Source organism: Pan troglodytes, chromosome 12, assembly GCF_028858775.2.
Source record: "Pan troglodytes isolate AG18354 chromosome 12, NHGRI_mPanTro3-v2.0_pri, whole genome shotgun sequence".
Lineage (NCBI taxonomy): Eukaryota > Metazoa > Chordata > Mammalia > Primates > Hominidae > Pan > Pan troglodytes.
In genome coordinates, this window is record NC_072410.2 from 64,465,105 (window position 1) to 64,488,723 (window position 23,619).

Below are 23,619 nucleotides of genomic sequence, written 5' to 3' on the forward strand. Positions count from 1 at the left end.
TTATATTATAAAAAAGGCAGCATATACTTTGTCTTCTAGGAGCTTACCCTCTAATTAAATCCATATTGATATTCTCAGCTGTATGGATCTATTTTCCCAGTTTTTTTTTTTTTCATCATAAAGCAGATTCAGAACGAAATTGAAGTAGTTCCCGTTAATAGTTTTGGTTTTGAAGTGCTGTTTTGTAATATCTATTCTTTCTAATATGATCTCAATTTAATAGTATCCTATCCTGGTTAAAAAAATTGATATATACTTAAAAAATAAGAGTAAACATATACTTAAAAGAATAAAAATTACAACCTTTTATTAGGATTATATTTTTCAGAAGTGTTTATAATTTTCAACTTGTCCCTGTCTACTTTCGTTATTTATTGTAGCTGATTTATTTAATTAATTATTTATTTACTTACTTTTTGTAATACCGTTTGATACTTCAGACCATATGAACATCTAAGTAATTTGTAGATAGATTTATTTTTACTTTCCAAATAAGCTGTCTATCTAGGTTGGTAACTTCAAAATAATTGATAATTTTAGCTTCAGCAATTCTAGTGATGTTTATGTGTCTTGTAAAAAATTTTAGTTTTGGTTGGGAGAACATAAACATTTTAAAGCCTTCATAGATAGGCCTAGCAAGGAACGGGACTGTAATCTAGCCAGATGGATGGCGTAATACTCCGACTTACCTGCTTGAAGAATAGTACAGAGTATAAGTCAGTGAAAAAAATTAGCATGTGGATATTTGTTCTGATAATGAGTTTGTTTGTTAGGATGTGGTTCATAATGGTATACAAATATGTCAGTTTAGGTAATGTACTTAGAGTTCAGGCCTTTCTTTAGAGGTACTTTTTAAAAAATGTATATATCAAACATCATATTCATGGGAATAGAGCCATAGTGAAGCCTTGAGGATGAATTTAATAAAAAGTTTTTTTTTTATCTCCGATAGGCATAATAGTCCAGGAGAATATTAAAATCTCAAGTTATTTTCATGGCATAAAAATTGACATTTTGCATGATCTTCAGTGCAGTCCTTTAACTTTTTCTTGTCTCTTTTTCATGAGCAGGGGAATGAGTCAGCCAGATTTCCGTAAAAAAAAGGCACTTTTATTAGGCACTAAGAAGATAATGAAATTATGCTTTGCAATCAGGTATTAACAGTTCATTGTCTTGCATTCCACAGCTAATTCAGGTTTTCTTCTTTTAAACAGGAAGTTGCCTTAAAGAATAGACAAGAGCTGTATGCACTACCTCCTCCTCCCCATTTCTACTCAAGCCTTATTGAAGAGATAGGAACTCTTGGTTGGGATAAGTATGTCTGTTTTAAAATATGTTTTAAATGCCTTTGTTTTATGTATTTTAACTTAATGTATTTCTAGTTTTAGCAATTTATACCTGATTTTAGTCAAAGTGTTTCATTGTAACTAGAGTATTTGATCCTTATTGTTGCTGTGAATTAAAGAGAGGGATATCATCATAAAAAATTGCCTTACAAAGTAAAATGCTAAATATAATTTGGAAAAAATGACATTTTTATGTAGACAGTAAGATGTTACCGTAATAGATACTTTCACTGAACATACAACTGTATTCTAAATTTTCCATGTTTGAAGAGTAATGCTGAGACACATGAAAGAGACTGGAAAAATTGCAGTATTTCTGGAATAATTGTTATTTTTGGTTAATATACAATTTGGCATGTCTAAATTTACATATATATAACATTATAAGTGCTTTTGTAATTTGAGTGGTAAATTTTAGCAACTAGGGTTTGTAAGAATCATCCAGCTTTCTTTGAAAAAAATGATTTTTTTTTTTAAAACTGATGCATAAAGAAACTTAAGTTCAGTAAACGTGTATGCAAGTTGTTAAAACTTAATCCACATACCACCTGGAAAAAGTATGTGATGATTTGTTTGCTATTCAGTTTCTGAATTTAGCTTCCTTCTTAGTGTGGATACTTTGAAACATTACATTTATTATTAAGTGTATTATAACCTTTCTACTTTGAGCTAAAGCACCAGTAAAAATATGCCAATTTTTAGTTCTTATCACTTTTTTTTTTTTTGAGACAGAGTCTCGCTCTGTTGCCTAGGCTGATTGCAAGCTCCGCCTCCCGGGTTTACGCCATTCCCCTGCCTCAGCCTCCCGAGTAGCTGGGACTACAGGCACCTGCCACCACGACCGGCTAATTTTTTGTATTTTTAGTAGAGACGGGGTTTCACCGTGTTAGCCAGGATCGGTCTCGATCTCCTGACCTCGTGATCCGCCCGCCTCGGCCTCCCAAAGTGCTGGGATTACAGGCGTGAGCCACCACGCCCGGCAATTCTTATCACTTCTTAACCATTATCAATAGTATTTTAGTATTCATTTATTATTTCCATTTAGATTGCTCTATTACTAAGATAAATCGAGGGCTAACTTAGGTACAATGTGGAAGGAATGTGCAATTTTTCACCACTAAGTTTTTCTTAATATGTTTTAAACAACTTATTATTCATCTGTTTTTTAGCTATTTTCTATGAGTTGGCCTTTTGATAACTAACCTAAAAAGAACCAGAAAATCAAATTGCTATTTAAAAGAGAACAAGGAACATATCTTAAGTGCAGAATATATGTCCTTTAATATATTTTATACCATTACCTGATAACTAAAGAAAAACTAAATAGAGACTTAAACATATTTTAGAGTTCCAAATTGTTCCCATGTAAATTTGTTTCTAGAGGTGATAAAAATGCACTGTGATTATTACAGAAATAAGAATTATTTTTGTTGCCTTTGCCTTCTACTTCCCTTTATATTCCTTAAAAGGCTTTTATTTAGAACAGTTTCTCTTCTTATGTGTAGATCAATTTTTTCCCTTTTGTTTTAACCACTAAAATTTGACTGAGTGGGCCATACCTCTTTTGGTGCACCTATGTGCAGAGATAGGTTAGCCATTCCTTCAGTCATGACTTTATGTAGACTTAATTTTTTATGAATACTTCTTTACCTTACCGCCTCCCTGATTAAGAGTCAAAGTGTGTACGATCTGTACTTAAGAGCCAAGTTATTTAAATACTGGTCTTGATAAAAATTACAGCCTCGGATTTCAACTGTTAAAACCTTACTAAAATCACGATTGCATGTAATAGTGTTTCACTGCAGATGGACTGCTTAAAGTCTCTGTAATCTTATTTTATATGTTTTCTCAGTTTTACCCACGGATATTAGAACCGAACTACTTTATTTTGCTCTCTTGTATGATTGCTCTTGAGGATGCCACTGACTTGGATTAAAGGATGTTGTATGAAATAGTCCTAAGATATGCAGTAGGGATTTTATGTTTGGATGTCTTCCATTGTATGATAATAGCACTATCTTTATGAGAAGCCATGAAAGAAGTTTTATTCTGTTTCAGATGCTAGAAAAGTCATGCTTTGCCTGACTATCCAACCTGCCACTTAATGAATAATGTGAACTATGTAATTGACTATGTTCTCTTTGACTTGGCCTCTAGGAAATTTAGAGTCAAATTTTTGGCACACTTTTTAGAGCCATGCTGGATATAGGATTTATATTTCTGTATGCTAATCTTATCCTGACTTTTGTTCTCCTGTGATTCTTCTCTTCATATCAAGGGTACATGTTATCTCTGTGACTCATCACTGTTGATCTTGATCTTGATTACCTGGTGAGGTAGTATTTGTCGGGTTTCTGCACCGTAAAGTTACTGTTTTTTTCTCTCTCTCTCCACACTTTACTCTTTGGAAGTCACTATACGTAGCTCACACTTCAGGAGTGGGCAGTTACGCTCACACCTCCTTTAGGGCAGAGTATTTACACAGATTTGGAATTTTTCTGCTCAGATTTTGTTCCCTCTCATTTATTTATTTTTTCAGTCATTTATTTGAAATACTATGGACTCATAGATATTTATTTTATACTTTGGGTTATAATCAAATACTATTTTATTTTCTTGCTCAATTTGTTCTAGCTTTGGCCATTGAGATCTCTTTCAGTTGGCTCCTGTGTCCTTTTGACAGGCCTCATCATTGTGGATATATATATATATATATATATATATATATTTTTTTTTTTTTTTTTTTTTTTTTTTTTGCATGTATTTACTTTCTGGCACTGAAAGAAATTTTGTATATTTCCTGCCCTTTCCTAGAATCAGCCATTTTTCCAAGGAGTCCTGGTTGCTTTTATTTGTGAGTGGTATTAGAAACTAGGATGTGGGCACTATGGGTGCTTGTTGCTATTGGTGTGTTGTTGTTTCTAGGCCTTCTTAGCTGAAAAACGGAAAAAAAAATGTGTTTATACTAACTCATGTGTACATACTTGTAAATGTTTTTGTATATAACCATTTATATCTGTATTAAGGTAAACATGATTTTATACTGATGCCTACAACTCCAGTCCATTACCATATGTAGTTTTGTAGCCCACTTGCTTGGTATATCTGAAATCTCATACAGGGAGAAACCGAGCTCCCATTATCTGTTATCCATTTACTTAATTGTTCAGTTGCAGTATACGTGCAGAGCACTATCAGAATTATTAATCTGTACCTCCATGGGTGACAACTTTATCAACTATACAATGCTTATTTTTATAGTTTTTTTTTTTTTTTGCCTTTATAGGCTTCACTCATTTTCAGTTACTTAGGTTAGAACCATTTCCTCCACCCTCTTCAATGTACTTCTTTCCCATATTTGTAACACAGATTGTTTTGTCACATTCTCTGTTTCATCCTACGTTCCTTTTAAAAAATGATTTTAGGATCTATAGTGATGCTGCCTTTTTCTTTCCACATGAGTTTTTTGTGCCTTTTTAATTTTTCTTAATCAGTTGTGCAAGAGCCATATCAATTTTTTAAGTTTTTTCAAAGACCCAACTTTTAGCGTTGTTAATTTTCTCTATTGTATATTTTTTTATCATTAATGTCTGCTTATTAAGAATTTAATTTTTTTAGATTTGCTTCCTTTGTAATTTGTTGAGATGGATATGTAGGTCATTGATTTTTTTCCAGTTTATCTTACTTTATTATATATTAATTTAAGGCTGTAAATTTGTAAGCAATTTTAGCTAGATCCCATAAGTTTTGATGTTATATTTTTATTACTATCAGTTAAAAATATTAATTTTCATTGTGATTTCTTTTGACTTATTTAGTATATCTCTTAATTTTCAAACAACTGGAGATTTTTGGGTTATTGAGTTCCAGTTTAAGTCTACTTTTGTCAGAAATCCTTTTAATTATCTCAATACTTTGAAGTTTACTGAGGCTTGCTTTATGACCCAGCACCTTGTCAATTTTGGTATGTGTTCTATTTCCACTTAAAAAGAGTATGTAATCTCTTGTTGGGTACAGTGCTTTGCTTTTATTCATTCCTCACATTTATTAATTATGTGTGTCAGATATCCAATATGTTTAATGATTTATTTTTTTTTTTGTCCGCTTGTCCTAAGAGCTCTGGAGAGAGCTGTGTTAAATTCTCCCAATATGATTGTGAATTTTTGGAATTTTTTTTGTTCCTCAAAATTTTGCTTTATGTCTATTTGCAGTCATGTTATTGGGTACATACAGATTTATAATTGCTATATCTTCCTTGTTGGTTTTCCCTTTTGTTATTAGGACATGTTTCTTTTCATCTCTAGAAATATTCTTGTCTTAATGTCTACTTTGTTATAACTACACAAGCTAATTAGTTACATATTTTGAAAACTACTCTACCATTTGCATTTTTTAAAACAGATTTTAATGCTCTATTGAAATTCTTCCTCTTTTTCTCTATTTTCTTTCATAGTTTTAAAATATTTTTCTTGCTGGCAGCCACCAGAAACTGGAAGAGGCAAGGAATAGATTCTCTCCTAGAGCCTCCAGAGGGAGCACATCTTTGCTGACACCTTGATTTTTGCCCAGTGAACAGATGTGGAACCCCTGGCCTCCAGAACTATGAGAGAATAAATTCCTCTTGTTTTAGCCAAACATATATATATATATAAATATATATATATATGTAATGTGTGTATTTTTTTCAAAGTCCTGTATTCTGGATCCCTTTCTGTTGTTTTTATTTCTCTTTATTTCAGTCATACAGAGTCTGCAATTCCTTATTCCCCTCCTTAGTCTCTGCTGCCAAGGGTTAAATAATTTTTTAAAAATATTTAAAAAGCTGTAATAAAATAACATCAAAGGAAATGGGAAAAAGGATTAGGGGGTCAGGAATCATGAAGGAGGGTAGAGAAGCGAGCCTCTTCTCCTCACCCGCTTTACCCCCGTGCTTGGATTCCAACCTGGGCGGTAGGGAGAACTACCCCACATCTCTAGGTACATCCCAGTTGTAGGTGAGGTCAGAGGTCAAGGTATGAAGGTACCTGTGTGTGAGTGGGAAGGTGGACAGTGTGCATTCTGTTTTCACTTTTTTGTGTATGGTTTATTGTCATATGATCTTATATTTTGGCATCCCTAATACTTTTTGAAAACTAAAGGGTTTTTCTCTACTTTTCTTTATTTTCATAACTGATTCAATACAGAATTGAAATGTTCTGTAACAAAAAATGTAAAATCTTAAATCTTGTCTCTGCTCAATAAGGTAACTATTCTTTCTTTCAAAAGAACTGGTGAAAGGAGATAAATGAGGAAACTGGCTTAATTTGGAGGCATTCTAGTTAGTGTACCTTTTCTCATTGCCCCTGCTGAATTTGCCCTTGGCTATTCAGACTTCAGTGCTATGTAGTGCTATGTTTACTGTTGGATATTGCACATAAAATAGTTTAGAGGCCCCAGATGATATTATTTTCTTCTGTACAGGGTTTAGGTTTTCTCTTCCTGGGAAGATAGAGTGGGAACAGATTGGCAAAGGGCCCAAGTGGGTTCAGGATGGGTTGTAGTTTTCATAGAGGTCAGTCTACCTCTGATTGCTGCCCTTCGTGTCTCAAGCTATAACCCTTTAGAGCTTCCAAGCAAGAGCCAGGTATATTCATTGGGATTTCCCCCCTGGTAGATCCTAAACTCTAACCTTTGTGTCTCCACAAGACCTCTCAATTACAGTTTGGGGTCCATTTTTGACAAAGCTCTATCACTTTTTTGTTAGCGTTGCTTTTAGGAGCAGTCTTTCAAGAGTTCCCACAGAGATCCTGGGGTATTCACTGAGACTTTATCTCACTGGTAGGCCCTGAATTCCAATTAATTTCTCCTTGTATTATGAACTTTCTAAATCTTGTTTTTCATTGCCTTTCTGCTTGACTTTTTATCCTCTTATTCCCTACAGTTTAAGGATTTATCAGAAGTCTTGAGGGAATATTGGCAGAATGTTAGGCCAGGTTCTGGGCCTACCTTTCCCCAGATTCTGGCCTTTCCAGTCTGTTATTTTTATCTCTCTATCCTCAAGAGATTGGCGGAAATGATGCTTTTTTTTGCCACTTAATAGCAGCTCTCTCTCTGGGCTCTTTGCCCAGATCCTTCTTCTCTTGCCCTGTGCCAGAATTGATAAATATATTGAGGAAAATGGCTTCAGAATGTTGGCTTACTTCACTTCTGTTCCCTCTTCTTTAGGACTTTGGCCCTTCAAGGCCTGGTCAGTTTAGCAATTCTTTGATGCTTTCAATTTTTTTCCCCCATTTTCTTTTTATCAGCCTACTTTAGTTGTTCACTGTAGAAGTGTTGGTCTTTAGCAAGCTATTCCATTTAGGCCAGAAATAGATGTTACATGTAATTGTAAGTGTACTATATTATGATATTGAGGACTGGTTGATATTTATTCATGAGATTAGGCTTTATTTATTAAGACATTGGTCTTGAGTAGGATTTGGGATGGTTGGAGCCTTTTAAATAAAATTAAGCATAACAATAGTGAGGAGAGACAGGGAAGACAAGCAAAAACTTGAGATGCACTAGCAGCAGTTCCTGCTGAGGTTATGATTAGTTTTGAGGCATTGATGTCATGGGCCTAGTCATTCTTTAGGTATAGATTGATGGAATAAAGAAATATTATTTTGACTTATCTTCAGATGCTTAATGTTTGTTTTTTAGAGCATAGTTGGAAATGTAGAAAGGGTTTGTCAAGGACAGAGGAAATGTTCTAGTTTTATTTCTGTTGTATTGAGATGGTGAGTTTGAGGCAGCCTACCTCAGTGGATCTGACATTGTTGAGAGAAGTGCAATAAGAAAAATCAGTTGAAGCGTTAAGGATGTGATATGAGATTTTTGAATCACTCATTTTTTTACCCTGCTAATAATATTTATGGACTTCCTATAATGTAAAGCACTAAGGATACATAAGGCAAGACTTAAGATTCCTCATGGGCCAGGTGTGGTGGCTCACACCTGTAATCCCAGTACTTTGGGGGGCTGAGGTGGGGCAGATCACTTGAGCTCAGGAGTTTGAGACCAACCTGGGCAACATGGTGAAACCCCGTGTCTACAAAATACAAAAATAAATAAATAAATAAATAAATAAATTAGGTGTGGTGGTACGCTCCTAGCTTCTCAGGAGGCTGAGGTGGGAGGATCACTTGAGCCTGGGTAGGTCGAGGCTGCAGGGAGCTGAGATCACACCACTGCACTTCAGTCTAGGTGACAGTGAGACCCTGTCAACAAGAGCAACAACAATAAAGATTCCTCATGGAACTTATATCTAGTGGAAGAGTCAGAATTTAGGTAGTTGATCATAGTAATACTGAATTATGACCATGATAAGAAGGGTAGAGTATAATTATAGGATTCTTGAGAGTTATAAGAGAAATAGTCAAGTATATAAAATATGGAGTGTTTTGTGAGCTAAATAGAAAGTGTTGTCTTTTGCTTTGTATTATACCCATTGTTCTGATGTAGGAGAAAAAGGAACAGATTTCTAACTTCGATAATAGATGAAAGCCAAAAATAAGGATATGAATACCTCTATCATATGTCACTTATCACAATATAATTGCCTCCTTTTTTCACTAAGATTATTACATACTGGGACTGTTGTTTATGAAGTTTCTGTTGTGTGCCACTGACTGTGCTAGGTGCTTCATGTATTCTTATTTAATTTCTCAGGATAAATTTTAGGATAAATATTTTTATTTCCAACTTTTTCTATAAAACAAGTGTATATAGACAGGGCTGGGTACATAACACCACTCAGGCATTCTGTGTGAATGATGCTCCCTAGAGTTGTCCCATAGGGCAGCTCCGATATGGAGCCTTTAATAAATTCTCCCGAACTACCTGGAGATAGTCACACATTGAGGGTGAAACTAATAAAAAGTATCTTACCACAAATAAAATGGACGATTTGCAAAATTAACACACCCTTGGAGAGTTTCAAAATCTGTTGCATAGATTTGTGAAAGATTATAGTTTAATTATAGTTACTAAGGTGGATGAATGACTTTTTTTCCCTCTCTTTTTTTTTTTTTCTTTTTTAAGAGACAAGGTTTTGCTGTATTGCCCAGGCGAGTCTCACACTCCTGGGCTGAAATGATTCTCCTGCCTCAGCCTCCCAAAATGCTGGGATTAACAGGTGTTCGCTGCCATGCCTGGCCTAGGATGAATAAATGACTTTCGATTTAGCTGCTGTTACTTAATCATTTGTTTTATACTGTTTAAAAATAAAGAATGTTTTAGCAGAAGAGAAGTGGTGTGCATGGATTGTGAGAAGCCAAAGAAGATAATTCTGTTTGTGTTAATCCATTACTGTCTGGTAGAGTGACAAAACCTATCAACTTTATTTTTATGGCTTAACTCTTAAATTAGGTCTGGTACACACATACACTGATAAAATTGGGTTTCAGGACCTGCTGATCTAAAGCTGAGACCTGAACTGTGCTGTCCACATACTAGAATTGCTACTGTTTAAGGCCCCGCCTGAGGAGCTGGCTAAATTCTTAATTTAAATTATCTTTTGAAATGACACACACAATGATTTGCATGACAGATTGATTTAAATGTATTTACAGAATCTTAATGATTTCTAGACTCTGTCAACAAGTCTGTATTTTCCTTACACTCTAAATAATAATCTTGTAGATTTGTCAGTATAATCATAAAATCTGATACAGAAAAATCCTTGTTAGATAATGCTGGCCTTGCTGTGTTTTTTAATTACATATTTGGTATTTCTAATCAACTCTATAGGATTAGACATTATACAAATTCTAAGTTGGAAAAGAAAAAGAAATATTTAAAATAAGATGAAAGCTTCCCTTTCCTTAGAAAGAAATATGGAAATAATATTGAGAATTAGTAGTTGACCTTAAGTTTGATTGCTATTGTTATAATTTCTGTTCTTATTTCAATTTCTATAAAAACACAGTCAAAACAGCAACTTCCCGAAAGGTTAACATGAAGATGGTATGACAGGTCTGGGTTATTTTGGGTGTAACACTGGCTCACAAAGGTAAGTGATACAAAATGATGTCTTGGTGGGTTTCTGTTAACTTCTGCCCATGTTGTTTTACAGAATGGCCTATTAAAAAAATAAGAATTAAACAGTCCTTTGTGTTTAACAAGATTTTCTGTTTGGTATTAAGAGTATCTTAGAGTTGAAAGTACCAAATACTTTTGCTTTGAGTAGCTTATCATACATACCATTTTGCCTAGGACAGCCCTAATTTATGCTTTTTGTTTTGGCCCCTGTCAGTCTCAAAAATGTCCCAGTTTGGAAGAAATACATATCACTTTATGATATGGTTTGGTTCTGTATCCCCTGTGTCCCCACCCAAATCTCATCTTGAGTTGTACTCCCACAATTCCCATGTGTTGCAGGAGGGACCCGGTGGAAGATAATTTAATCATGGGGGCAGTTTCCCCCATACTGTTCTCATGGTAATGAATAAGTCTTTGGAGATCTGATGGTTTTATCAGGGGTTTCTGCTTTTGCATCTTCCTCATTCTCTCTTTGCCTGCTGCCATCCATGTAAGATGGGACTTGCTCCTCTTTGCCTTCCACCATGATTGTGAGGCTTCCCCAGCCATGTGGAACTGTAAGTCCAATTAAACCTCTTTCTTTTGTAAATTGCCCAATCTTGGGTATGTCTTTATCAGCAGCATGAAAACAGACTAATACAGTAAATTGGTACCAGTAGAGTGGGGCACTGCTGAGAAGATACCTGAAAATGTGGAAGCGACTTTGGAACTGGGTAGCAGGCAGAGGTTGGAACAGTTTGGAAGGCTCAGAAGATAGGAAAATGTGGGAGAGTTTGGAACTTCCTAGAGACTAGTTGCATGGCTTTGCCCAAAATGCTGATGGTGATATGGACAGTAAGGTCCAGGCTGAGGTGGTCTCAGATGGAGGTGAGGAATTTGAGCAAAGGTTACTCTTGTTATGTTTTAGCAAAGAGGCTGGTGGTATTTTGCCCCTGTCCTAGAGATTTGTGGAACTATGAACTTGAGAGAGATGATTTAGGGTATCTGGTGGAAGAAATTTCTAAGCAGCAAAACATTGAAGAGGTGACTTGGGTGCTATTAAAAGCATTTAGTTTTAAAAGGGAAACAGCATAAAAGTTCAAAAAATTTGCAGCCTGACAATGCGATAGAAAAGAAAATCCCGTTTTCTGAGCAGAAATTCAAGCCAGCTGCAGAAATTTGCATAAGTAACAAGGAGCCAAATGTTAATCCCCAAGATAATGGGGAAAATGTCTCCAGGGCATGCCAGAGGTCTTCACGGCAGCCACTCACATAACAGGCCTGGAGGTGTAGGAGGAAAAAGTGGGCACAGGGTCCCAGAACTGTGTGCAGGCTAGGGACTTGGTTCCCTGCATCCCAGCTGCTCCAGCTGTGGCTGAAAAGGGCCAGTGTAGAGCTTGGGCCGTGGCTGCAGAGGGTGCAAACCCCAAGCCTTGGCAGCTTCCACATGTTGTTGAGCCTGTGGGTGCACAGAAGTCCAGAACTGAGGTTTCGGAACCTCCGCCTAGATTTCAGAAGATGTATGGAAATGCCTGGATGCCCAGGCAGAAGTTTGCTGCAGGGGTGGGGCCCTCATGGAGAACCTCTGTTAGGACAATGCGGAAGGGAAGTGTGGGGTTGGAGTCCCCACACAGAGTCCCTACTGAGGCACCACCTAGCGTAGCTGTGAGAAGAGGGCCACCATCTTCCAGACCCCAGAATGGTAGATCCACTGACAGCTTGCACACTGTGCCTGGAAAAGCCACAGGCACTCAACGCCAGCCCATGAACTCAGCCGGGTGGGGGTGCCATACCCTGCAAAATCACAGGGGTCTAGCTCCCCAAGGTCATGGGAACTCAACTCTTGTATCAGCATGATCTGGATGTGAGACATGGAGTCAAAGGAGATGATTTTGGAGCTTTAAGATTTGATTGCCCTGCTGGATTTTGGACTTGCATGGGGCCTGTAGCTCCTTTGTTTTGGCCAATTCCTCCCATTTGGAATGGCTGTATTTATTGAATGCCTATACCCGTGTTGTATCTAGGAAGTAACTAACTTGCTTTTGATTTTATTAGGCTCATCGGTGGAAGAGACTTGCCTTGTCTTAGATGAGACTTTGGACTGTGGACTTTTGAGTTAATGATGAAATAAGTTAAGACTTTGGGGGGCCTGTTGGGAAGGCATGATTGGTTTTGAAATGTGAGGACATTTGGGGAGGGGTCAGGGGTGGAATGATATGGTTTGACTCTGTGTCCCTACCCAAGTCTCATCTTGAATTGTACTCCCACAGTTCTCATGTGTTGTGGGAGGGACCCGGTGGGTGATAATTTAATCATGAGGGCGGTTTCCCCCATATTGTTCTCATGGTAATGAATAAGTGTCATGAGATGTGATGGTTTTATTAGGGGTTTCTGCTTTTGCATCTTCCTCATTCTGTCTTTGCTGCCATCCATGTAAGATGGGACTTGTTCCTTCTTGCATTGCACCATGATTGTGAGCCGGGATTCCCCAGCCACATGGAACTGTGAGTCCAATTAAGCCTTTTTCTTTTGTAAATTGCCAAGTCTTGGGTGTGTCTTAGCAGTATGAAAACAGACTAATACACTTTATAAGATACATTTATTGTAATAATCATATGTTCCTAGATAATTCAGAAGTTAAATGGTTCTAGTAGAAATGTGCTGATACTTTTGTCCTTTTTAAACAATATATTATTTATCATTTAGAGTCTAGAGTGAGTACACTTCAACTAGTTGAACTTTTCAAGTTTGTCTTGGGAAAGAGCTAACTGAGTTTTACTAAATCTGATGTGCGAACTGGGAGATTGTCAACATATATTGGTAGGTTTTTGATTAAGCCCACTATCTTAGAAGCTGATTAATGGTGATATTTTGTATAATTGTTAATGCATTTTGAAGATCTGTAACATATTGGGGAAATGGAGATCCTTGTTCATACTAAATTCATTCCAATAATTATACCAGAGCTTTAATTCTGGCTTATCTGCTGTGTGATCTTGGGCAAACTTAATCTCTTTAAGTCACATTTTTTCATCTTTTAAAGGAAGCTAATAATGCCTAATAATAAAGATTTCAAAGAGGCATGTTATGTGACTCATATAGTTCCTAGTGTAAAGTAGGTGTATCAAGTTGTTGAGATACTAGTTCAACTGACTGTCAGACTGCCTCTTTTATAGTACTTAATTAGTGTTATGACTTAATTACAACCAATAATGATAATTTTCTGTAAAACATAACAGCATAGACATTAACCAGTATGGTTTTCAGTTAAACTGAAAACCTTTATAAATAGGATGATTTTTCTTCATACATAAATCCATGTCATTGAATAATTGCAAATTATCTAGTAGTAAAAAAAAAATCATGTTTTTCTAGGTTGGTAATATGCTTACCAGTATTTAATTAAAACAGTTTGCTTTCAGCTATTGTTTGAAACTTACACATGAATCAGTAAATGTGAACCAGTCTGACAACATCCTCTACATTGTCATATATACATGGAACATGGTACACTGACACATACATAGGAATATAAAGCTTTCATATTCCTTATTAAAAAGTTTATTATGTGTTTGGCAAGCTAAAACTTACATGAAAAGGAGCAATGTGAGTTTGGAGGAATTTGAAGCATTTTGGGCTACAAATAATTTAGGAGAGTTCTTAGAGGAGATGAATGTTGGGATAAGCTTTGAAGGAATATACAGAGCCTTTAAAGGGAAGGAATGGTGAAGGCAAGGTTGTAGCAATAGAAATGTGCAATTTATTTTTTGACTTTGGAGTAGATCAGTGGCTCACATAAGGGGATTAACATATTAGGGCTAAACTGAGGGGTCTTGACTACGAGGCTAATGATTCTCTATATGCAGGTGACAGGGACTCATTGAATATTTTTGAGCAAGGGATTGATATGATTAAAAATGTATTTAGGAAGATTAGACACAGAAGGCAGAATGGATTGGTGTACAGAGAGGAAGTAAAGACACGCATTAGGAAGATTGTTTCTAGTAATCCAGATATGAAGTAGTTAATGCTTAAACTTGAGAGTGGCAATAAAAGTGGAAACTTGGATGCTTTATTCAAACATGAAGGTCTTCAGTCTGTCTTTTGAAGCAGTCTGCCTGTTGATGTTAATACTACTTAAATGCATCTAGATGGCTAAAGAAAATAAAAGCTAAATAACTTAAACTCTTGGTCAATATAAGTGCAGTATTTTATGAGCTATGTAAAACACATTTCTTCTACTTTGTTTTACTTGATGACATTCAGCTATTAACAGGGACAACAACAAAAACATCCCTGAAGCCTTATTATTAACAAACATTTTAAATGTTTAAAAAATTTAACTTATAAAGAAATATAGCAAATGATAAATACTAAATGGAGTGCCAAAGTAAAATATTTTATTTCTTTAGGTTTTGTACTTCAGTTTTATATTTGCTTTGTCAATTTTAGAATATGCTTAGCTTAGTGATAATATCTAAACTCCTTCTAAATACAAATCTTAATTCTTATTTTGTGGGCTTATTGCTAGCATTTTATTTAAAAATTGGAGCTTTCCAATGATGATAGTTTCCTAAATCATTATTTGAATGATTTATATTTTATTTAAGTGAATGAAAGTTATTTATTTCCTGTTGTCTAAAGTGAGATGTCCAACTTAACATAGACTTAAAAAAAATTTAGTGACATGGTCTCTGTTTTTCACCAAGGCCAGAGTGCAGTGGTGCCATCATAGCTCACTGCAACCTCAAACTTTTCAGCTCAAGCAAACCTTCTGCCTCAGTCTCCTGAATAGCTGAAACTACAGGTGCACGCCACTATGACGAGTTAGTTTTAAAAAGATTTTTGTAAAGATGAGGCCTCACTGTGTCGCCCAGGCTGGTCTTGAACTCTTGGGCTCAAGTAATCCTCCCCTCAGCTTCCCAGAGTGCTGGGATTATAGGCATGAGTCACTATGCCCGACATGAAATAGACTTCCTTAGACAAACTGATTTGATATCACTTGTAAGAGTTTATCACTCTTTTTTTCCTTTAAGATCTCTTCCATACACCAAACACCAAGATATTTTTTTCTGCCATAAATTGATACAAATAGTCTCTATTAGTTGTATCATAGGCTAGGCCACTATTAACAAAGAGAAATGTAAATCCTCAGTAGTTGAAACAAGGTAGAATTTTATTCATCTCTCATTTAACAATTCAGAGGTAGGCAGATGGTCAAGAGTGGGTTGGTGCCTCTCTTCACAAGGACATTCAAGAATCCAGGTTTCTTTTGTTTCTCAGCCATCCGCTGTGACTGCATTGTTCAGTAGCCATGTGTGGCTATTGACATTTACATTTAAATTAACTTAACTAAAAAACCCACTAGCCACATTTTGAGACCCTCATAGACACGTGGCTGGTGGCTACCGTTTTAAACAGTGCACATATGTCATACCTTCATCATCACAGAGTGTTTTGTTGGTTAGTGCTTTATAGAGTGTTGTTCCTGTCCTCATGATCTTTGCTAGCTCATATTGGCCTGTCCAAGTTGTAGTCTACAGGAAAGGAGAGTAAGAGGAGGGAAGAGAGGAAAGCATAGTTCTGTTATAAATGAACCCCCAAAAGCACACATCACTTGTGCTTGTAGTCCACTGGCCAAAATGTAGTTATATGCCAACACCTCCTTGCAAGGGCAGCTAGGACAAGTCACTAGTTGGGTGAAGTGGATCCTGCTAAAACTTGGTTTTATTGAGAGTTGAGTGGGGGCAGGGATCCTATTACCAAACTGGAGAAGGTAAGTTAAATACTAGAGGGCAATTGACAATCAAGGTCGCATATACTCAACCTATTAATAATCACAGTAAGGTTTCTTTCTGTGCCCCAAACAAAGTGACCAGGAAGCAGCATGGGTAAAATGTACCTTGATTTTAAATGGCCATGCTGATATTAATCTGAAAGTATAAATGTTTTTTACTGCTTTATTTAAATTGCGTCTTAAAGTTTAACAAAATCAACCTCATGGCCATTTTGGCTTACAGGCCACATTTTTGAGCGTGGCACTTTTTCTGTAGTGTATTACCTCTCTGACTTACATTGTGGGATGATGATAATTTTATGTTATGTGATTACAAACAAAGAACTAAAGAGCTTTTATTTCTGTGTTATTTTATAGATGTTAAAAAATGATTTTAAACATTGTGATGGTGAGCAACAATGTGAAGTACAGAAAGTAGTAGGTGGTGATTTAGTTTTTTCTTCCACCCCTCTTAAACGTGCATGCCTTCTCTCTCCCTCTTTATATTCATCATGGTTATGAACTATTTAAGGCTTATAAAGAAAAGCAGTCTCCCATATTATTTTCTATCCCCAGTCTTATTCTTTGAGACAAATACTTTGAAATATTCATGTTTACAACTTCCATGTTTCAAAATAATTTGCCTACGTGCAATATTTCTTTATTTTTTAGGAATTATGAACTGATTAATGAAAAAGAATTTAGCTAATGTATAATTTCTCTTTTGCTTTTCTTTTTTATTTTTCCATTAGCTTTACTGTTTCTTAAACCTCTTTCACGTCCATTCAATTAAAGATGGTATCTCTTGACTTTCAAATTAGCAATTACAGATTTTATTGTTTCTAATTTTCCATTCTGGTATCTTTCCCATTTCTACTTCCCAATTTTTGTCAATTTTTCATTTTAAATTGTAGTAGTCAAATATATTTACATTAGTCTCTATAACTATAATTAAGTCTTTTAGCATTGCGTATTCCTGGATTCTAAAAATTGTAACTAGTAACAGTTTAATTTTTTACGACTACGTAAATATTTTTAACTGAAAAGTTAGTGGCAGAGTAATTACCATTTTTTAATGCAGTTTTATTGTTTATAATTTGGTTTAAAGTTTCTTCTTCCACCTTTTATCATGTACTTAAAAATTCCCATAATTTCTGCCAGTATATCAGTCATACTCTCTATCCTGAACACTGCATTTTTGCCAGCTGTTTCTGCCTGGAGTCCTTGTTCTCTCTTCTTTTCTGTTTTATCAGCCAGTGCTCTTTTAACTACTCTACATTTTCCTAAAAGTTGTTGAAATTTGCTTTAATTAATACTATTCCTTCTTCTTTTTTTGTAACTGTAGGTTTATACCTTTGAAACATTTTTTAAATGATTAATTTTTCTGGAAGTAGAGAATATAAATGCATGTGCTTAACATCTTGAATCTGAAGTGTGGGAGTTTTAAGAGTCAGGTATTGATATATCTGAACTTTAGAGTCATATGGTAAAACGTGATAAAGACATTCTAATTTTTTTTGGAGGTGAAGCATTTACAGATATAGCTGAAAGAAAATATAGTCATTGTTATTTTTATGTGTATAAAACACTTTCTAGAATAGTTTTACTTTTGTTTTCTAAGACCCTAGACTTTCTACAGATTATGATAAAATTTCTATTGTATTATTGAAGATAGATATCTTCAGATTTAGACATATTTTCATTACAGTGTTTCACAACTTCATTGTGCATTTCTTGAAATTAGCCCATTTTATCATTATATAGTACCTGGTCAGTATCTAAATGGCATATAGTGATATTAAAAAAATATATTTCCTAAGTTAGGAGGCTTATATTCTGAACTCCAATGGGTCTTAATATCAGCCTGGGTGATAAGTTTTGCAATACTCTTAGACTACTTTTTATCTTTATAAGAGAATAGCATTGTAAAAATGTCAAAAATATCCATATGCCCAGTTCACTAGTAAATATACTGCTAAATTTGAACCTTTTTGGCAGTAGCTTATGCTACTCAAGGGACCGTATTTTTACAGAATTATATATTTCAAAAGATATTGGTTTCCATTGTAGAAAATTCATGCATTTAGGGTAACTTAAAGCCAAAGCAGTTGTGCTTGTGCTATATGTTTAGAATATTAGTCATCTTGAATACATGCATAGGTTAAGTGTCAGAAGCTATATATCGTGCAGAAAGAAAATTTATTGTTAGGAGACCAGGCTGTACCTGTGCTTATACAGCATTTTCCTTAGAGGATCAATTTGAGTATATGAACAAATACCAGCTAGATTTTTGTACGGTAACATTATTGATAATATAGGAGAAGTTCATTGAGGAGAAAAACAAAGGGAGCATAAAAGTCTCATACTGTATGAAACTACAGAAATGGATCAAAGAGTTTGACAGGAAGTTTAATGTGTACATAAGTAGAGGCTGACAGGAACATGCTGTGTGTGCCAAAGGTTCCAGTGATGGAAAACTGAAACATAGTGCTCACTGACCACAGCATGAGCCTTGACACACATTGTAAATAATCCAGAGATATATGACTGCATTAAGTGCTAGGCTGGTATATGAACGGCAGTAAATCTATAGCAGCAGAAAGGGTTGGCATGCAGAAATTGCTCTGATTAATTTTTATAATGGATTAATAGGAATATAGCAAATATTTTCATTTCAAATTCTACCATCTCCAGTTCCCCTCTCCAGCTCTCCCCGGTGTGATCATTTTTTATTCTCCTCTGCTCACCAGACTTGTGTATGCGGATACCTGCTTCAGTACCATCAAGTTAAAAGCAGAAGATGCTTCTGGTAGAGAGCATTTAATCACTCTCAAGTTGAAGGCAAAGGTATGTGCCTCGTTAAACTGTTATTGTGATCAGAAAATACTTTGTGAAATGAACTCTGTGAATGCTCTCAATGTAAGGAAGTGCTAGTTGCATCTAAAAATACATATATCATGCTTTAAAACATTGATTTTGGAAAGCCTCAAAGAATTTATTCACCACGTTTCCAAAAGCCTAGACAGTTTTATGTCATATTTTAGTCCAAATTTGCTCAAAATACAGACTTTATAACAAATACTACAAATACAATTTTATAGACTCAGAGTACCATGGTGTTAATTTTGTAACATCCTACATGTAACATGTAGAAGACAGTGGACACTTCCACTATCCCAAGTTGTACTGAGAAAATCTTTTGCATTCAGCTGTTACTATAAATTTCTTTTGTAGTTCTTATTCTTATCTGTGATCCCCACTCCCTAACACAAACAACATATATGCATACTTTTTTATAGTTTGTTTGCTTTGGCTGGGGTTTTCTGACTTAAGTATTTTAAGAATTTGCAGAGGTTATGCCTCTATTTATAGATCCCTTATAGGATAGTGATCTATAATCACAAATTTTATTGGCACAAAACATGGTTGTTTCATCTTTATTTTTTAGTTCTAAATTGTGAATTTGGACAAATAAGTAAAATAAACAAGTTTAGCATATTAATCATTTACCTAGTAATCACTGGAGAAACATGAGAATTTGAAGAAAACCAGGATGTCCAACTTTTTTTTTTTTATTATTCTTGGAGTCATCAATCAACTCTTTTTCAGAAGATTGTAGTGATGAAAAAGATCAATTGTGTTTGTCCTTTTTAAAAATGTGTCTGGCATTTAAGCTTTCCACAAGAGAAAATTAATATCTAAAGCTGTACTGGATGACACAGAAAAGTTGATATCTTATAGTGGTTCTATAACAGACAGGTTGAGAAATGACTAATTCTCTCACACACAGAATATGTATGTAGGTCTGATTTTAAGATCCATATGTGATAAGTCTTGGAAAAAATTAGTGGGATGGAAATCTCATTATTTGTAAAATAAGTTAGATAATTATTTTTATTAAATTGAAAAGATTTTTATTTTTTAGTTTGTAAAAGTGTGCTTTTTTTTTTTTTTTAAGAGAAATTTGCCTTTATCCTTCCAAAGGGTCACATGTTGCCAGTGGCAAGGGTTCTGTCATTTCCTTCAAAGCTCTATTTGTTTATATTTTGTACCTTAGTAAAATTAGCCGTTTTTCTATGAAGACCAAAACTAAAGATCTTAAATACACCCTGTCCTCATTTTTACAAGCTCTTCTACTTCCTAAGAAGATGTTGCTGTAAATTTGTGCTGCCTTTAACTATACCTACAAGATTTTAATCCAAGTTGATGACATTTAGTTCATTTATTGGCAGTATTCAGAGTGAGGATGTGACAATTTAATATGGTCCATTTTGTCTGCTTTTTTCTATACTTTTTCAAGGTAGATAAGATGATGCTTTTAGTATTTCTCTGGAGAATATTTTCCAGGGTCAGTTTTGCAACATCTATAGTTACGAAGCACTTTTATAGATACTCTCGCAAAAGAGAAGAGAAAGCTTTATTTAAGCTGGGAAGGAATTTGGCAAAAAAAGAAAAAAAAAACTGTTTTGGAAAAACAGAAGCATGTAACTGAATCTTATGTTGGTATGATTTATGAGAATCTTTCTCAATTTAGCTTAGCTTTTATATATACACCATAGCTGTCTTTGAGATGTGATAATTTTTTTTTTTTTAGGAAAAAAAAGTTAGTTCTAGATTGTGAATTTGGACAAATAAGTAGAATAAACAAGTTCAGCATGTTAATCATTTACCTAGTAATCACTGGGGAAACATGAGAATTTGAAGAAAACCAGAAAGTCTTTTTTTTTTTTTTTTTTTTTAGGAAAAAGGTATAGGTATATATAAAACCACCAGCAACTAATTGTCAAAACTTTTACTTTCAAAAGTAATTTACAACAACAAAAACTCCACATATAGGAATATTAACTGAAAAATATTTTAGGAAACAAAAATTTTAGGGAAAAAAAAAAGAAATTGGGCCTGCGATTGTCAGTCAACTACACTAATAGTTGAAACGTTAACTGTATGTTAAGAGTATATTATGCAAAATCTTAATCCAAACTAAGTTTTAAGTGGAATGCTGAATTTTTTTTATTAATAACATACCTCAAAGTAGGCTTTTTTCATAAATACACAAACCTTTATTTCTGTTACTTGATTTTTTAAATATACAGTAAATAAATGCATTTGTTCTATTTATTCTGGAATACATACTTACCCAATTCTACCACTTCCCCTCACGATCTCCAAGAAACTCAGAAAGAAAACAAATACCTATTTTGACTAGATGTCCTTTATTAAAAGTAAATATGTAAATAAAAAATAAGTAGAAGTAAACCAGATAAATTTTTTGGTTTTTATAGGTATATTTTTATGCAATGCTTACAGTGCATTCAGTACTGAATTACCTTTGCTTTACAAAAGAAGTAGCCCAGGGCTTCCTCAGCTTTGGTCAATCAAGATCAGTACTACTTGAAAAACAAATTACATATATGCATCACAGGGTGGGCACTCTTTCTCTGCTACAATTTGTATGTATTTACTTGGGGATCAGCCTTACTGCTTAGGTAGTCTAATCACAGAACAGACTTGGTTAAAATTTGTTTTAGAATATATTAATATTATAGAGTCTAAAAAATACTGTGTGTGATAAAAATATATACTTAATATTATGTAATCTTTTTTTTAGTTATTGATTTGATTTTCTGCAAATGAGATTTGGAGAACTATGTTTTACTTGAAAATAATTAAATACTATACTTATTTTTCAGTTAATATTCCTATATGATATGGAGCTTTTGTTGTTGTAAATTACTTTTGAAAGGAAAAGTTTTGACAATTAGTTGTCAGTGGTTTTATATATACCTATACAACTTACTATTGAAAAGTATCTTAATTTTGATCAAGTTACTTTCTTATATTGTATTTAGTCATCTACATTGTAGTTAATGCTATTATAATTCAGAAGCTATTCTGAAAATGAATATCTAGTATGCTAGTTTATATTTTAATATTTATGATAAATCATCCAGACTTATATAAATGTTCTTTTTAAGCTCTGTACTGTTATGTGAAGTTTGTTATATAAACAAAATTGATTTTGCACATGAATGTAATTAACACATATTGCAAATACTCATTTAACTCAGATATGAAGTAAAGCCACTTGCATAAAGATCAGTCTAATTTATTATATACATATTGTATTACAAATATAAAAATATATTTGAAAGATGTCATTATCTCAGAAACTACATACTGGACTCATTTATATACGTAGGATCATATATTTACTCTAACTTGCTTTTTTGTTTAACTATTTGTGGATCTCTTTCCATATCAGTACATTGATACCATTTACTATACTGAATCCTACTTGATGTAGTATCTTACTCTCTTTTAGCATAATGAGCTGTGTATGTACTTAATGGGGCCACAGATACTTTACTTTGTGTATCTACTCCAAATACAGTAAACATTTCATTAGTCTTATTTTATCTACATTGATGATTCATTGAAGTTAGAGAGTTGATATTGTTCATTGTCAGCATCACTAAGATAAATAGCAGCAACTCAAAATGAACTAAATTTTCCATTTTTGACCCATAGAGGTTTCAAGTGCACATTATTTTTAAAGAATTTTGACATTTTAGAAGGAAAAGAGATTTTGTATGTAACACTTCTAGTTGAGTTTTGTCATTTTTACATGTGAAACAGCCAGAGAAATTAAATGACTTGTTCAAGATCATACAACTTAGTTAGCAGAGCTGGAACCAAAGAAAGCTGAGGTCTCTGTCTACATTTACTTTGAGATAATCACGATTTTTAAATATGGTATACAAATTGTTTTTCCAGTGATTACAGCAATGATACTCTGAAGCACATCATCTGATATTTTTAATTGTCTGAAATAGAACTTCCTCTTTTAATTTCAGCATGATCTTTTTTTCTTTTTTTTTTTTTTTCCCAGAAGTAGACCACTGGAATATTTTTATATGATTTCTTATCTATTTGCCTTTGTGTTAATTAGTTCTACATAGCCAGATTCCATTAGTCAGAGTGTATATTGATAGTAAATCTTTTTAGCCAACTTATTATTGTAGCTAAATGTTAATTTTTTTGAAAGTGTTGATTTCAAATGTTTGTTAAATACTGTAGTGATTTTTTTCTTCCCTTTTACTTACCCAGCAGAGTACTGAAAAATAAGAGGCTGAAAAAAGTGAAAGCCTAAAACTTCTTTTAAATAATTTGCCAAATGAAAGTTTTCCTAAAACTAATTTTCTTTCAGTACATTTAGCTTTTTAATGAAAAGAAATGGGTATTTTTAATTACATGTGACTTTGAAGAATCAGAATTGGATTATAGAGAAATCATTAAGTATGATTCTCTAATAAGGAAATTGATTTTAAGAAATTTTATGTTTTGCCTTTGTTAACTTAAAAACTTGGTTTGTCCTCATGACTGCCACTTTTTATATGACTAGTTGAAGAAATAATTTTGTATTTAGCAATCTTTCAAAGGTTTTTCTTGCTAAAAACT

General features: G+C 34.2%; 1 protein-coding gene across 5 annotated transcripts in view; it reads left to right on the top strand.

Annotated features, from left to right (window-relative positions):
* FANCL (FA complementation group L) overlaps window positions 1-23,619 on the top strand; it is an 82,140-nt gene that overhangs the window by 18,242 nt on the left and 40,279 nt on the right. For all 5 annotated transcript variants that reach the window (XM_001157414.8, XM_063789060.1, XM_009442492.5 and 2 more), the window contains 2 exons: window positions 1,215-1,315; window positions 18,912-19,008. In XM_001157414.8, the coding sequence (XP_001157414.3) occupies window positions 1,215-1,315; window positions 18,912-19,008 (198 nt within the window). The remainder of the gene's footprint in view (window positions 1-1,214; window positions 1,316-18,911; window positions 19,009-23,619) is intronic.